Consider the following 14,907-nt stretch of genomic DNA (forward strand, 5'->3'; position numbering starts at 1 on the left):
CGCCACTAAGGTTTTCCCATGCTGTCCCTCAACGAAGGGAGACTGCAAAGGCCAGAGATCATTCTCACAGCTGAAGGTCACGTCTGGATGAATGAGCCATCATGGCTGGGAGGTTAACAGCTCAGACCGCCACAGTGGGACTCCAGCTCCACTATGTATTAGCTTTGAGCAAGTAAATTATTAATTAGCCTCAGTTTCCTCTTCAAAAGGGAAGAGGGGTGAGCTGCCTCACTGCTGTATTTGCAGTGTCTACCTGGGATCAAATCCTGGCTTCGCCATTTGCTAGCAATGTGACCTCTGGGCAAGTTACTTGACTTTTTCACGGCCTCAGTTTCTTCATCTCTAAGCTGGGGACAATGATTGTGCCTATTTCAAAGGGCTTTATGGAGGATTAAATGAGCTCATATATGTAAAGCCCTTAGCCCAGCACATGGTAAATTGGAAACGTTACAGAAGTGTGTGTAATCACTATTATTTGGACTCTAATGCTCTGTATACCTATATTAGCTTCTAAATGTTCTTGCAGCTTGGTACATGGATATCCCTAATCCAATTAAGCATCTTCAACACAGTTAACTGCTCTCTGCACCTAATTCATTACCAGTGGGTTAAGGAACTCCGAAGAGAATGAAAAAGGAATCAAAGAAATGTGGGCACTGTTTTAACTAAGCAGCATTTTAGTAATAAGCCAGTTTCTAGAGGTTTGATTATTGCAACAGAAAGATCCTGAAGCCTGTTTCCACTAAAACAGATTTGTGCTGGGAATAGAGACATAGTAGTTCATGGAAAACACCAACACCCCAAATCTCTTTTTCCTCCACAGCCTCCTGGGAAATGTACAAAGAAAGAGCTACTGCTCCTTGAGTGTTATTGAAACTTGCACTTTAGCCATCCACATCCCTGCAATTTGTCACCACCTGAATTTATTTTATTTTATTTTATTTTATTTTTTATTTAATTTACATCCAAGTTAGTTAGCATTTAGTGCAACAATGATTTTAGGGGTAGATTCCTTAATGCTCCTTACCCATTTAGCCCATCCCCCCTCCCACAACTCCCCCCAGCAACCCTCTGTTTGTTCTCCATATTTAAGAGTCTCTTATGTTTTGTCCCCCTCCCTGTTTTTATATTATTTTTACTTCCCTTCCCTTGTGTTCAACGGTTCTGTGTCTTAAAATCCTCATATGAGTGAAGTCATATGATTTTTGTCCCTCTCTGAGTGACTAATTTTGGTTAGCATAATACCCTCCAGTTCTATCCACATAGTTGCAAATGGCAAGGTTTCATTCTTTTTGATCGCTGAGTAATACTCCATTGTGTGTGTGTGTGTGTGTATGTGTGTGTGTGTGTGTGTGTGTATATATATACCACATCTTCTTTATCCATTCATCCATCGATGGATCTATGGACATTGGGCTCTTTCCATACCTTGGCTATTATTGATAGTGCTGCTATAAACATGGGGGGTGCATGTGCCCCTTCGAAACAGCATACCTATATCTCTTGGATAAATACCTAGTAGTGCAATTTCTGGGTCATAGGGTAGTTCTGTTTTTGATTTTTTGAGGAACCCCCATACTGTTTTCCAGAGTGGCTGAAGCAGTTTGCATTCCCACCAGCAGTGCAAAAGAGATCCTCTTTCTCTGCATCCTCACCAACATCTCTTGTTGCCTGAGTTGATTTTAGCCCTTCTGACAGGTGTGAGGTGGTATCTCATTGTGGTTTTGATATGTATTTCCCTGGTGATGAGTGATGTGGGGCATTTTTTCTTGTGTCAGCTGGCCATCTGGATGTCTTCTTTGGAGAAGTGTCTATTCATGTCTTTTGCCCATTTCTTCCCTGGATTATTTGTTTTTTGGGTGTTGAGTTTGATAAGTTCTTTACAGATTTTGGATACTAACCCTTTATCTGATGTGTCATTTGCAAATATCTTCTCCCATTCCATCGGTTGCCTTTTTGTTTTGCTGATTGCTTCCTTCGCTGTGCAGAAGCTTTTTATTTTGGTGAGGTCCCAATAGTTCATTTTTGCTTTTGTTTCCCTTGCCTCTGGAGACGTGTTGAGTAAGAAGTTGCTGCAGCCAAGATCAGAGAGGTTTTTGCCTGCTTTCTCCTTGAGGATTTTGATGGCCTCCCGTCTTACATGTAGGTCTTTCATCCATTTTGAGTTTATTTTTGTGTATGGTATAAGAAACTGGTCCAGGTTCATTCTTCTGCATATCGCTGTCCAGTTTTCCCAGCACCACTTGCTGAAGAGACTGTCTTTATTCCATCGGATATTCTTTCCTGCTTTGTCAAAGATTAGTTGGCCATACGTTTGTGGGTCCATTTCTGGGTTCTCTATTCTGTTCCTCTGATCTAGGTGTCTGTTTTTGTGCCAGTACCATACTGTCTTGATGATTACAGCTTTGTAGTGTAGCTTCAAGTCTGGATTGTGATGCCTCCTGCTTTGGTTTTCTTTTTCAAGATTGCTTTGGCTATTCAGGGTCTTTTCTGGTTCTATACAAATTTTAGGATTGTTTGTTCTAGCTCTGTGAAGAATGCTGGTGTTATTTTGATAGGGATTGTATTGCATATGTAGATTGCTTTGGGTAGTATTGACATTTTAACAATATTTGTTCTTCCTATCCAGGAGCATGGAATCTTTTTCCATTTTTTTGTGTCTTCTTCCATTTCTTTCATAAGCTTTCTATAGTTCTCAGTGTATAGATTTTTCGCCTCTTTGGTTAGATTTATTCCTAGGTATTTTATGGTTTTTGGTGCAATTGTAAATGGGATCAATTCCTTGATTTCTCTTTCTGTCACTTCACTGTTGGTGTATAGGAATGCGACCGATTTCTGTGCATTGATTTTATATCCTGCAGCTTTGCTGAATTCATGAATCAATTCTAGCAGTTTTTTGGTGGAATCTCTTGGGTTTTCCATATACAGTATCATGTCATCTGCGAAGAGTGAAAGTTTGACCTCCTCATGGCCAATTTGGATGCCTTTTATTTCTTTGTGTTGTCTGATTGCTGAGACCAAGACTTCCAATACTATGTGGAATAACAGTGGAGAGAGTGGACATCCCTGTCTTGTTCCTGACCTTAGGGAGAAAGCTCTCAGTTTTTCCCCATTGAGGATGATACTAGCATTGGGTCTTTTGTACATGGCTTTTATGATCTTGAGGTATGATCTTTCTATCCCTACTTTCTTGAGGGTTTTTATCAAGAAAAGATGTTGTATTTTGTCAAATGCTTTCTCTGCATCTATTGAGAGGATCATATGGTTCTTGTTGTCACCATCTGAATTTGATGCACATAAGAAATCTTAAATTCCAGTACCCTGTCTTCTGACCATGCCCCTTTAGCCTTCCAGCTCCCCCCTTACTTTAGTCATCTTTGCCCTTGGACCTGACCTCTGGTTGGCTCCTCCTTTCCTCCATTTCCCACCAGCTTCCTCATTTTCTTTCCTAGGAAGCTGGTGTCCTGGTTGCTCACCTGGGCCACTCTTTCTTCAGCACTTTGAAATCCCTTTATCACCCTAAACCTATGCCTTCCCTGAGTTAAATTCACCCCCTGGGTCATCATAACAAACTGCTATCTGTGTTCACCCTGGTGGAAGACTCTGCTATAGAAAGTTCTGTGATGATGTACATCATGGCACTGTCATTCTACTTGCCCCTCCCCCTCAGCAGGTTTCTAAAACATTCACCCACTTCTCAACATCCATCTCCTCTAGTTTTCAGAGGAAGACCTTACCTTTTACGTCTCTGAGAAAACTGAGGCCCTTAGAGGTGAAACACCTAACCTTCTACCCTCCTCCATTCACTCAGCCAACAAATATTTTTGAATACCTGTTCTATCCCAAGCAAAATGCCAGGTGCTGGGAATGAAATAAGGGACATTCTCTGGCTTCATGGTGCTACTCTGGTGATGGATGTACTTACAAAGAAGACTACCAAGAAGTCCAGCCATCCACTGTGTGGTGAGAAAACACAAACCACTTGGGCACTCCAGTTGCCAGGCTCAGCTGAGCCCAGCTTGTGACTAATCCTGAGTCAGACTTCAGACATGTGAGGGAGGAAGCATCTGGATGATACCACCCAACGAATTGAGTTACCCCCAGCCATTTGGAGATTTCAACCCCTGCCCTAGACAACATGGAGCAGAGTCAAGCTATTTTCACTTCCCAATGACCTTTGGGTCATTTTTTATCCATCTGGAACACATTTCCAACTTTCTTTGCTAAGTTAGATATTTCTTATCCCTGAAGACTCAGTATAGGCCTTCTCTTCCCCAGGAAGCATCTCCTAAACCCTTTGGATGGGTTAAGCGGCCCTTCCCCGGGTTGCTTTAGCATATCTCTTCTTTAGCAGTGTATAGAAATTATCTTTGTTCACCCAGAAATTATGTGTATATCCAGCCTAGCACAAATATATTCAACATATGCTTATTAGCTGAAGTGTGTAAATGTGGACTCCACTGAGCTCTGGCCCAGGTAAAGCTGTGATGTTTGTCTCTAGCGCCCTCTACCTTCTTCATCTCATTCTTCACCACCACCCTTCAATTGAAGTGTCCCTTGTCCCAATTCCCTTCCAGGTTCGTTCATCAATGGTAACTGAAACGTGACCTTAACTTAGAGTGTGGGAAAGCTTACGGGGCAGGAGAAGGCTTCAAAAGCATCATTTGGGTCCATAGATTTGCTAAAGTCTAATCATTCAGAACCTGATTATATACCAGGGATGTGAGCTGAACTCTGTCCTATGGACTTTCTGGTACGGAAGACACGTTAAAGCAGAGCCTTGAGAAACAGAATCACTGCGGTGTAGATGTGTCCAGAAGCAGGGAACTGCTAGAAAGAGAGAGTAGGGAGAATCTCAGGATTATTTCTGTATATTTAATGATACACCTCCACCCACATTTATACTCTGAGACATCACTCCTCTTGCTAAAGTTTATCTGGCCATGGGTGGACCCAAACTGGGTCAGAGTCTCACCTCTCGGAATTTGAAATTGAGACAGTCTTTCCATGTGACAAGAACTATTTTACAACAGCAAAGCTGGAGGGTAGCCAGACTCTACAGTTTGGAGGAGAGAAGCAGAAATGAGAGACAAGAAAGAGTATTGCTTGCTTGGCAATTCTGGGTGTCAGTGCCCTTCTGTTTGTCCACAGGTTCTGACAACCTGCCCCTGCCCTGTATCCTTAAAATAATCCTCCTTTTCCTTTTCTGACTTCTAGTCATGAGTCGTTGTCACTTACAATCAAAGAATTCTAATACAACTGTGGTTCCCAAACCGTGTGCTGAGGCGCCCCAGGGTACATTACACTCATGGGATGCTTTGTTACATTTGGTTCAAGTCGTATCATTTTCAGTGTGTATTATATGTACAGTATATACTATAATTGTATTCTTTCTATGGGCTTTGTGCTCTACAAGGATGAAGAATGTTTGGTGACCACTAAGGAAAGGAGTAAGGTTGAACAGACAGGAGAGACTCTGAAAGGCTGATGGGAAATACTGGTGTTCGGAGTGGTCATTTGACCCTGACAGGACAGCAGGACATGTCCAGTGGATCAGCAGGTGGATGCAGGGTGGGGGGAACAATGCTCCCCATAGAGTTTATACAGTTTGGAAAGGGCATTTATACTATGTTCACTGGGCGGGTGGGGGAGCAAATCCAACTGAGTGTTCATGTTATTTAAAAAGCAAAACCTGGGGTGCTAGGGTGGCTCAGTGGGTTAAGCATCGAACTCTTGATTTCAGCTCAGGTCATTATCTCACGGTTCGTGAGTTCAAGCCCTGCATCGGGCTCTGTGCTGAGCGTGCAGAGCTTGCTTGGGATTCTCTCTTTCTCTCTCTGCCCCTCCCCCATTTGCCCTTGCTCTCCCTCAAAATAAACAAACTTAAAAAAATAAAACCTTTAAAGAGCAAAACCCTAATCATGTTGAATGGTGTGTAGCAGCTTCATATTAAGGAACTTAAAATGTCATGTAAATAATATGTTGACACTTTTGGTGATCGTGCTGGGGAAAATAAATATGTAATTACAAATTTTACATTTATAAATTAAAAGACCAAACTTTGTTAAAATGCACTTTACAAAGAACATGCCACTGGCAGGGAGGAAAAAAAAAGGTAGCTCAGCTTTATTTATGAAAATCACCGACAAGATAATAAAAACCGAAAACAAAAACAACATTTTAGTTACAATGTGAGCTGAAGTTTTTCCATTTCTTTGTGACTGCAGTTTAAAAAAGAAAAATGTCTGAAATCATCATTGGTATGTCCTCAATCCACTTTTAAATCTTTCCCCACCAGCATGGCCGTCACGGGGTGCATGCTAGCTCTGTGCTCCTGGTAGGTACGGACGGCTTGATCGTGGTATTTGTCAAAGGCAGCAAGGTCTCTGTGGGAGCAGGAAAAAAGCAAGAAAGTTGGATAATGACTTATTACTTTGGCAAGTAATGTTTTATGTGGCAGGTATAATTTTATTATTGTGAAATTAATGAAAAGATTAATTATGACTGTCTATGTCATGGTTATATATTTTTCAGAATTCCTGCCAAACCCACAGTCAAAATAACTTCATTAAGATATTCTTAAATTCTAGCTTTTAGCCAAGATACAACTTTTCCCCTCTACCGCGCATTGCTTTATTATATGTCAAGCAACCTATTCTTCCACTTCATTGGGACATTTGAATCAAAAAGGTTTGGCTTTATCTGTTCATTTCTTATTGCGTTTGAATTAACTTCAGACTCTTTCTCTTGTCCATGCCTATCCACGCCTACCCACCAATTATCTCCTACTTGCTTTTAAAGACCGTTTGGTGCACATAAGATTGCTTTCTATTTACTTCCTTTTCACCAGTGTCTAAGCCTATCTGGTCCATAATAGGTAATTGATATATAATGTTTCTAAAACAGCTAATCCAATTACCTCAAATTCTAAATATTTTAGAAGTGTTCATTCCTATTCCAAAATTATACCTGTAATCTTTAACAAATTTAAAAATTATTTTTAGATGGAATTTTGCAAAGTATTTTAACAACAGGAAAAACTTAAGATTGTTCTTCCCCATTCCTGATCTAAATTCAAAGCACCATTTGAGTGGGTTCTTACTTGAATAAGGGCCGCGTAAATTTCATTCGTCCTTGCTCAGTTGCCATTTTTAGAGCCAAAGGAACTGCTTCCTCCCATTTCGATTGAATGCAGAGCCGTAACCATCTGAAAGGAAGATTTTTAGGGGGCGTGGGGTAGGAAATGAGGAGGAAGGGGCGGGATATACAGTCACATCTGAAGATTACTTTCATAGTGATAAGTAATCCCATTATAATTCTACTGCACACCTCTTTATATTATGTCTTTATTCTGAGAATCTCAAATCCTACTTTTTTTTCAAATCCTTTTATATACAATTCAACAACTGGAGAAGAGAAGGAAGAGGAGTTTGTTCTTGACAAAGACCAGACATTTTAAAAGGCTAGCTTACGTTGGTGTTCATGTACCTTATCTGTGCAGTTTCTAAAGGAAATTAAACTTTGGTTTAAGACTCACACTACAAATCAGAATTAAGAAAGATTAGCCACATAACAGAATCAGAGATTTCTTTTTAAAAAAAAAAAATTTTTTTTTTAACGTTTATTTATTTTTGAGACAGAGAGAGACAGAGCATGAACGGGGGAGGGGCAGAGAGAGAGGGAGACACAGAATCGGAAACAGGCTCCAGGCTCTGAGCCGTCAGCCCGGAGCCTGACGCGGGGCTCGAACTCACAGACCGCGAGATCGTGACCCGAGCCGAAGTCGGACGCCCAACAGACTGAGCCACTCAGGCGCCCCCAGAATCAGAGATTTCTAACTATTCCCTTATCAGAGTCAATTTGGCTAGTTGTGGAAGAACTATTTACCTCTGGATTCCTAATTCTCCTTTTTGTTTTAAGGCCAAGAGAAGCTTAGAACAAATTCTAAGAAAAAGATTAATACTCTCATCTTACAGATACTGCAAGTATTCCTATGATTATTTATACAAGTGCAGAAGATTTCATAGGATTTCTTAAAACTCATGTATGGCTCCGACTCTGCTTTCCCTTTCTCCACATTTTAAACTAGTTTCTACTTTCTTCCACAGAGACAAGTTAAAATGATGTACCTGAATCGTATTTCAGAATTGTTAACGGCATTCAACTTGTACACCTCTTGCATTCGCTTTATATGCCCCAATGGAAGAGGTGCCTAAGAGCAAAATAAAGAAGTATGACGTATCATTTCAACAGGATTCCTTGGAAGAAAGGAGCTGGGGGGAAATTCTTAGCCAGATTAAAATCCTAAATATTTTCAAATATAGAAATAAGTTAGATAAAATGAAAACAAATGCACACTACAATAAATTTTGTGCCAACTCATTCTGGATAAGGATGTTCTACTAGGAGCGAAGGGATAGTTTAATTTGTGAGGTACCTAGAGAATTAAATGAGAATTTCTCTCCTCAGACCTTCTGGTATATATAAAATCTAGCTTTCTAACTCTTTCCAGAGTCCCTCAAGTTTTTCCTTATACTTTATCTGTCTTAAATTTATCCCATTCTCTGTATTAAACCACAGTTCTTTGTTTCCTCACAGATTACCCTGAGCTTTATCTTTGCATATTTCCTCTGAAATCCCTTTTAAATGATCTATATGCCTACAAAATAGCTTTTAAAACTTCTCTATTACAGGTCCTTTGAGAACCTGATGAGTAATATGGACCCTTTTCTTAGGAAAAAGAGATACATTTACCATACAAACACAAATGTCTCTATACAATTTCAAGAGTTCATGAACCTCCTGTGCCTGGCTTAACCTTAAGCTAAAATGGGGAGCAAGTCTGGTGAGGAAAGAAGGAAGACAAGTTCAGTTTGGACAAGCAGGGAGGCTGAGGTGCTGCTAGGTGGGTGGTGACTCTCCTCTGCTGCCACGACTCATCTTACAAAACCCACCCCATGCTCGCTCCGGAAGCATCTCTGCTCTGAGTGCCAGACCCTTCCCAAACTGTTTGGTCTCAGCTAACCTCCAAGTCCGCCCTGGTAGGTCCACTGGTTAAGGTCCCCTCCTGGACCCCCAATCTTCCCCCATTTTTGCCATGCCTTTTCTGGAAACGTCTCGTCAGTTCCTCCCTTTCCCTGGCCCCAAGGCAGCGCTAAAGACATTTATGAAAAATGGCAACTTTATGCCCTAAAAAATTGATTCTCACCAAGCCCCTGTTGCCTAAAATCCATTCCTCCCTTTGTGTTGATTCCTTAGGAAACTCCGTCCAGTCTTCTTTATCCCTCTCAAGGTCCTCAGGCCCAACAGAGCATTTTAATGTGAAAGCCAAGACCCAGTCATTCCCTCCCTCTCAAAATGCAGCCTCCTCTTTCTGTTTTACATATTCTTTTTATTACCTTGGTTTGCAACCTTAAGATCTGCTTGGACTCATTCCTGTTAACCGCCAAATCCAGCCAGGCACAAACCCATGCCTTTCACCCTTCACCCCTGCCCCCTCCTTTCCTACCAGTGCCCCCTGGTACTGTCTCCCAGATAACTCCACCACCCGTGTTCCTCATGTTGATCCACCAGCAGACTTGTTTTATAATCCATCCTTTCCTGTTAAAAATGTTAGATCCCTTCCTACCTACAAAATCTGATTCTTAGCTTAGCATTCAAGATTCATCACATCCTATACCAGGCTTTCTAGAATGATCTTCATTAACTTCTGCAACACGGTGGCTTGCTACTCCCTCGGACTTGAATTTCCACCTCTGCATTATGATGCTGCTCTCCTCAAAGCTAGCTCCACTCCCACAAAACCTTTCCTTGATGATGCCATTTAGAAGGGAGTCCTTCTTTACTGATTAAGTTTTTCTCAAATGATACCTAAAATATGTCTCCTTTAATTGCCAAATTTTGTATGTGTGACCTTTCCTACTAGATTATAAGCTTTTGTGGATATGGTTTCTTTCTTTCTTGAATATTTTCATATTTATAATAACACTAAACATAATAAGCATTCAACAAATATCTTTAAAGAAACAAATGAATTTTATAAATTTTTTTTCCCATTGGTTTTCACATTAACATTTTTTTCCAAGTTGGGTTTGACCTAAATGCTGTGCTTTTATTATGTCCATTGTAATGTCTCATGTTTTGAGCTAGTACTTACTTTCTGGAGCATCTGTGCTAAGAATTCGTTCAGCTGATGACTAGAGAGGTCCTTCAGGTCTGCTGCGGTGAATGAGTTTAAATCATCTTCTTTGGCCTAAAAAAAATGTTTCCTGGTTATTTTGTATAAAATGTACAAGTTAATAATATTTATTGGTTCACCTAACATAAAAATAAAAATTAAGAAAAAGACAGAACTATAAGGATGTACAAGATGGTAAAAAATAAATTTAAGCCTTGGCTACTTTCATAATTTTGAGATGATGTTACTTTAACTTAAAGAGCTAACATGACTCCTAAAATTTATATTACTTAAGAGAAATTAGACTATTAATAGGAAAAAAATTTTTACATCCTTTGTACCATTCAAGATGTACAGATTGTCAAAGTAAAGAAATATTACAAACAGCATGTCAACTAATTTACAGGCTAATTGTAAAATTTGGGTAAAGGATCAAATTGCATATTCTTTTAAATATTACACAAATTAATTGGTAAGGCCACAAACTGATGTTTCCCTCCAACCCCACACATTCTGTTTTCCCCACTTAATCTTGGAAATCATCTAAGAAAAAGAAAAATGAGTCTGTACTTTTTAATTTAGGATTCACTGCCAAAAATCTTTGAAGATATGATTAAGAGATATTAAATGAAGATTATCAAAGTAATTGTTTAAAAAATCTTTAAGTAGTTTTGAATTCCTTTCAACTAGGGTTTCTTTATTATTATTTATTATTATTATTATTATTATTATTTTATTTTAATTCTAGTATAGTTAACCTACACTGTTATATTAGTTTCAGGTACACAATATAGAGATTCAACAATTCCACGTTATTACCCAGCGCTCATCATGACAAATGGACTCCTTAGTCCCCATCACCTATTTAACCCATCCTCCTATCCACCTCCCCTCTGATAACCATCAGTTTGTTCTGTATAGTTAAGAGTCTGTTTCTTGATTTGTTTCTGTCTTTTTTCCTTTGCCCATTTGTTTTGTTTCTTGCATTCCACATTGAGTGAAAGCATATGGTATTTGTCTTTCTCTAACAGATTTTACCTAGCATTATGCTCTCTAGCTCCATCCATGTCAATGCAAATGGAAAGATTTCTTTCTTTTTTATGGCTGAATAATATTCCTCTGTGTGTGTGTGTGTGTGTGTGTGTGTGTGTGTGTGTACGTGCACATCATCTTTATCCATTAATCTATTGATGAACACTTGGGCTGCTTCCATAATTTGGCTATTGTAAATTAATGCTGCTATAAACACAGGGGTGCATGTATCCCTTAGAATTAGTGTTTTTGTATTTATTGGGTAAATACCCAGTAGTGTGATTACTGGATCATAGGGTATTTCTATTTTTAACTTTTTGAGGAACCTCCATACTATCTTCCACATAAACTAGGGTTTCTTTTAACTTTAAAAGAAACATATGCAATGTTTAAAAAAATCAGATAGGACTGAATGAAAAATTCCTTTGTTTTTGCCACGTCTCTAGGTCCTACTCCCCAGTGACCAATATGAATAGTTCCTCGTATATCCTTCCAGGAAATTTAATGCATAAATATATCCTTGTAAAGAAACATTATTTTACATCTTCCTCCCTGTTCAGAACCCCCTTTACTATCTCTCTTTGGAACCTCACCTTGGTTATCAAAACTTACAGATCTCATGCTCTGCTCAAAAACATGAAAATTTAAAATATTTATTAAGGCTATGTCGTAAGTGGTAAAAACATTAAAAGCAATGGAATGATAAACCAAAATTCAAGGTAATGGTTACCTTGCTGGGAAGGCAACGTGGATAGAGAGGGGAATGAGATGGGGAGTGTTGCTCCAAAAGTACCACTGAGGTTTTCTTTCTTATGTTAGTGGTGGGTACACCTTTTTATACCTTCCGATAGGTGATACACATTTTTTCTTTTGCATTTTTTTTAATATTTAAGAAAAACAATTGAACAATAAAACAAGGCAAAGGGAGAACTAGTGATTACAATGTCCTCAGTCTGTCTCTGACACGACCCGCTCCTATTGATAGTGAACTATTTATAATCATCCGTGTTGGCTGCTGAGCCTAAAGGAATATCTAAGCAGAAATCAAGAGCAGGAGCAGTTTTAGTAGGTGGGCTGGCATACATTTTTCAAATGAACACAGAGGTCCTGGGTGCCTGGGTGGCTCAGTTGGTTAAGTGACCAACTTCATCTCAGGTCATGATCTTGTAGTCTGTGAGTTCAAGCCCCGTGTTGGGCTCTGTGCTGACAGCTCAGAGTCTGGCGTCTGCTTTGGATTCTGTGTCTCCCTCTTTCTGTTTCTATTTCTCTCTCTCAAAAAATAAATAAACATTAAAAACAAAACAAAACCCAGAGGTCTTAATATATCACATTGCTGTCAAAGATCCATCCAAGCATGGATCCCTCATACTTTTCTCCAGGCCATGTTTGTGAACTACACAAAACATAAATTTAAGACACAGACAGAAGAACTAAAGCATCATCTGTGGCAAGATGTGCCACCAGATTTCCCTCCCTGCATAGGAATAATTAGACCTTTCTAAATTATTTAGCATACATGATTAAACCACTTTTCTAATCATAACTCAACACCTCTGGTCCTTTTTGTTACAACACTGAACGCAGTAAGTATTCCAGGCAAAGTATTGACAGTGGACGTACATATGTGCACAACTACCCTGCTGGGTAAGGAGCTGCCTAGACACTTTCTACCCCCTCAAAAAAATCGTGAACTAGATCTAAAGGGTTAGTAATGTTCTAACTTGGTCATGATGTTACCAGAATCTTCAGAAAGATGTTTATATTTTATTTTAAATTACAGTATCTTTTCCCTTGGTTTAAGTTTATTTGTTTATTTATTTATTTGAGAGAGTGTGTGTGTGTGTGCATGCACACAAGAGGGGTTGGAGGAGAGAAAGGGACAGAGAGGATCCCAAGCAGGCTCCACACCATCAGCCCTGGGCCCCATGCAGGGCTCTATCTCACAATTGTGAGATCATGACCCAGGCTGAACTCAAGAGTTGGTCGCTTAGCTGCCTGAGCCACCCAGGTGCCCCTTCCCTTGGTTTCTTGTTCCATTGTTCTGATTCGCCTTACTTCTGATTTGTTTTTCTTCCTTCTTCTGGCTCTAAGAGGGTTCCCTCAAAACCTGGAACTTTCTATTCCTCTTTCTTATTCTCCACATTTAATGTTTTCAAGATCTTAACCAGCTATTTAAAATTAAACCTCAAAAACGTTTCGAATCTTTTATTTCCTCCTGCACTGTTCCAGTTCAAACCCCACAAGCCTTTTGGTCTGAACTACCATCTTATCTGACCTACTAGCTGGCTTTCTTACTAACTCCCACTTTTCCATATTAATTGATCCTATATATTACACAGCTTGATTGATGGTCCTAATAAGCAACTCTGATCATTTCATTTGCTATTCAAAAACCTTTAAGGATCCACTGCTGTTTACAGATTGTTTTACATTCCTTAGTTTGACCATCAAGATTCTCTATAATAGGAAACTAATACATCTTTCCAACCTTGTTTTCCCTCTACTAATTCATGTATTTATCCAACAGTGGATAAATGGGGATGGCACTGGGGATATAGAGATGAATAAAAACAATTTCTGCTCTCAAGGAGCTTATCGCCTGGTGAAAGAAACAGATACAAGCAATACTGTAAGAAAATACATTTACAGTAAAAGCTTTTTAAAAATGAGCTTCACTGGGGCAGTTGGGTGGCTCAGTTGGTTGAGCATTTGACTCTGGCTCAGGTTGTGATCTTGTCGTTCGTGAGTTCGAGCCCCACATTAGGCTCACTGCTGTCAGCCCAGAGCCCGCTTCAGATCTTCAGTCCCTCCCTCTCTCTGCACCTCCTCTGCTCATGCTCTCTCTCTCTCTCTCTCTCTCAAAAACAACAACAAAAAAATGAGCTCCACTAAAACCACTCATTGGATTAACCGATACTTTCTACCCTCTCTGTAAAATGTGTGGACTCGTGTCCAGGGTGCGCCCTTTGCTCTGAGTGGGTGGACCACCCCTTCAAAACCTGTGCTTTTCTTCTCCCACCTGTTGATTTATGTGTTAACTACATAAACTTGTTTCCAAATGTGTTTATGTCAATTGTAGTTGTAAGCAGGAAATCCTGTTAAATAATAGGTATACTGATGAAAGAGGAGTGCCAAAAAAAAAAAAGAAGAAGTCTCTATAAATATTAAGTTTATTGCTCTGGACAAACTAAGTCAACTTTAACTTAAAAAGTGCTGTACAAAAAATGTTGCTACAGAATTTGTAGATAAGATCTTTGCAAACAGATGGGAATAACAGAAAAATCTAGAAGGAGCTACCAATTGCTTTGCAAGTGTATTTAAATTCTATTCCCACTTTAAAAGAAACCAAAATTGGGGCACCTGGGCGGCTGAGTTGGGTAAGTGTCTCACTTTGGCTAAGATCATGGTCTCACGGTTTGTGAGTTCAAGCCCTGCGCCAGGCTGTGGGCTGACAGCTCAGAGCCTGCTTTGGATTCTATGTCTCCCTCTCTCTCTGCCCCTCTCCTGCTCCCACTGTGTCTCTCTCAAAAATAAATAAACATTTAAAAAATAAATAGATAAAAAATAAAAGAAACTAAAATTAGAAGTTACAGGTGCATCATGAATTTAGTTTATGCAGTTGATACACAGCTTTGGCCCCATAGTAAAAATCTGAGTAATTTATGTTTTAAAATAAAATGTCTTCCTTATGATTAGTT

The 14,907-nt window shown here is 39.5% G+C and overlaps 1 protein-coding gene across 1 annotated transcript in view; it reads right to left on the bottom strand.

Annotated features, from left to right (window-relative positions):
• Positions 1-6,101: 6,101 nt before the first annotated feature.
• The window catches only part of LTA4H (leukotriene A4 hydrolase), a 34,491-nt gene continuing 25,685 nt past the window's right edge, over positions 6,102-14,907 (bottom strand). The window contains exons 16-19 of the mRNA XM_007085641.3: positions 10,157-10,252; positions 8,130-8,212; positions 7,103-7,207; positions 6,102-6,386 (exon numbers count right to left, since the gene is read on the bottom strand). Of these exons, the coding sequence (XP_007085703.1) occupies positions 6,269-6,386; positions 7,103-7,207; positions 8,130-8,212; positions 10,157-10,252 (402 nt within the window). The 3' untranslated portion in view covers positions 6,102-6,268. The remainder of the gene's footprint in view (positions 6,387-7,102; positions 7,208-8,129; positions 8,213-10,156; positions 10,253-14,907) is intronic.

The sequence above is a fragment of the Panthera tigris genome, chromosome B4, assembly GCF_018350195.1.
Source record: "Panthera tigris isolate Pti1 chromosome B4, P.tigris_Pti1_mat1.1, whole genome shotgun sequence".
In the NCBI taxonomy this organism is placed as follows: Eukaryota; Metazoa; Chordata; class Mammalia; order Carnivora; family Felidae; genus Panthera; species Panthera tigris.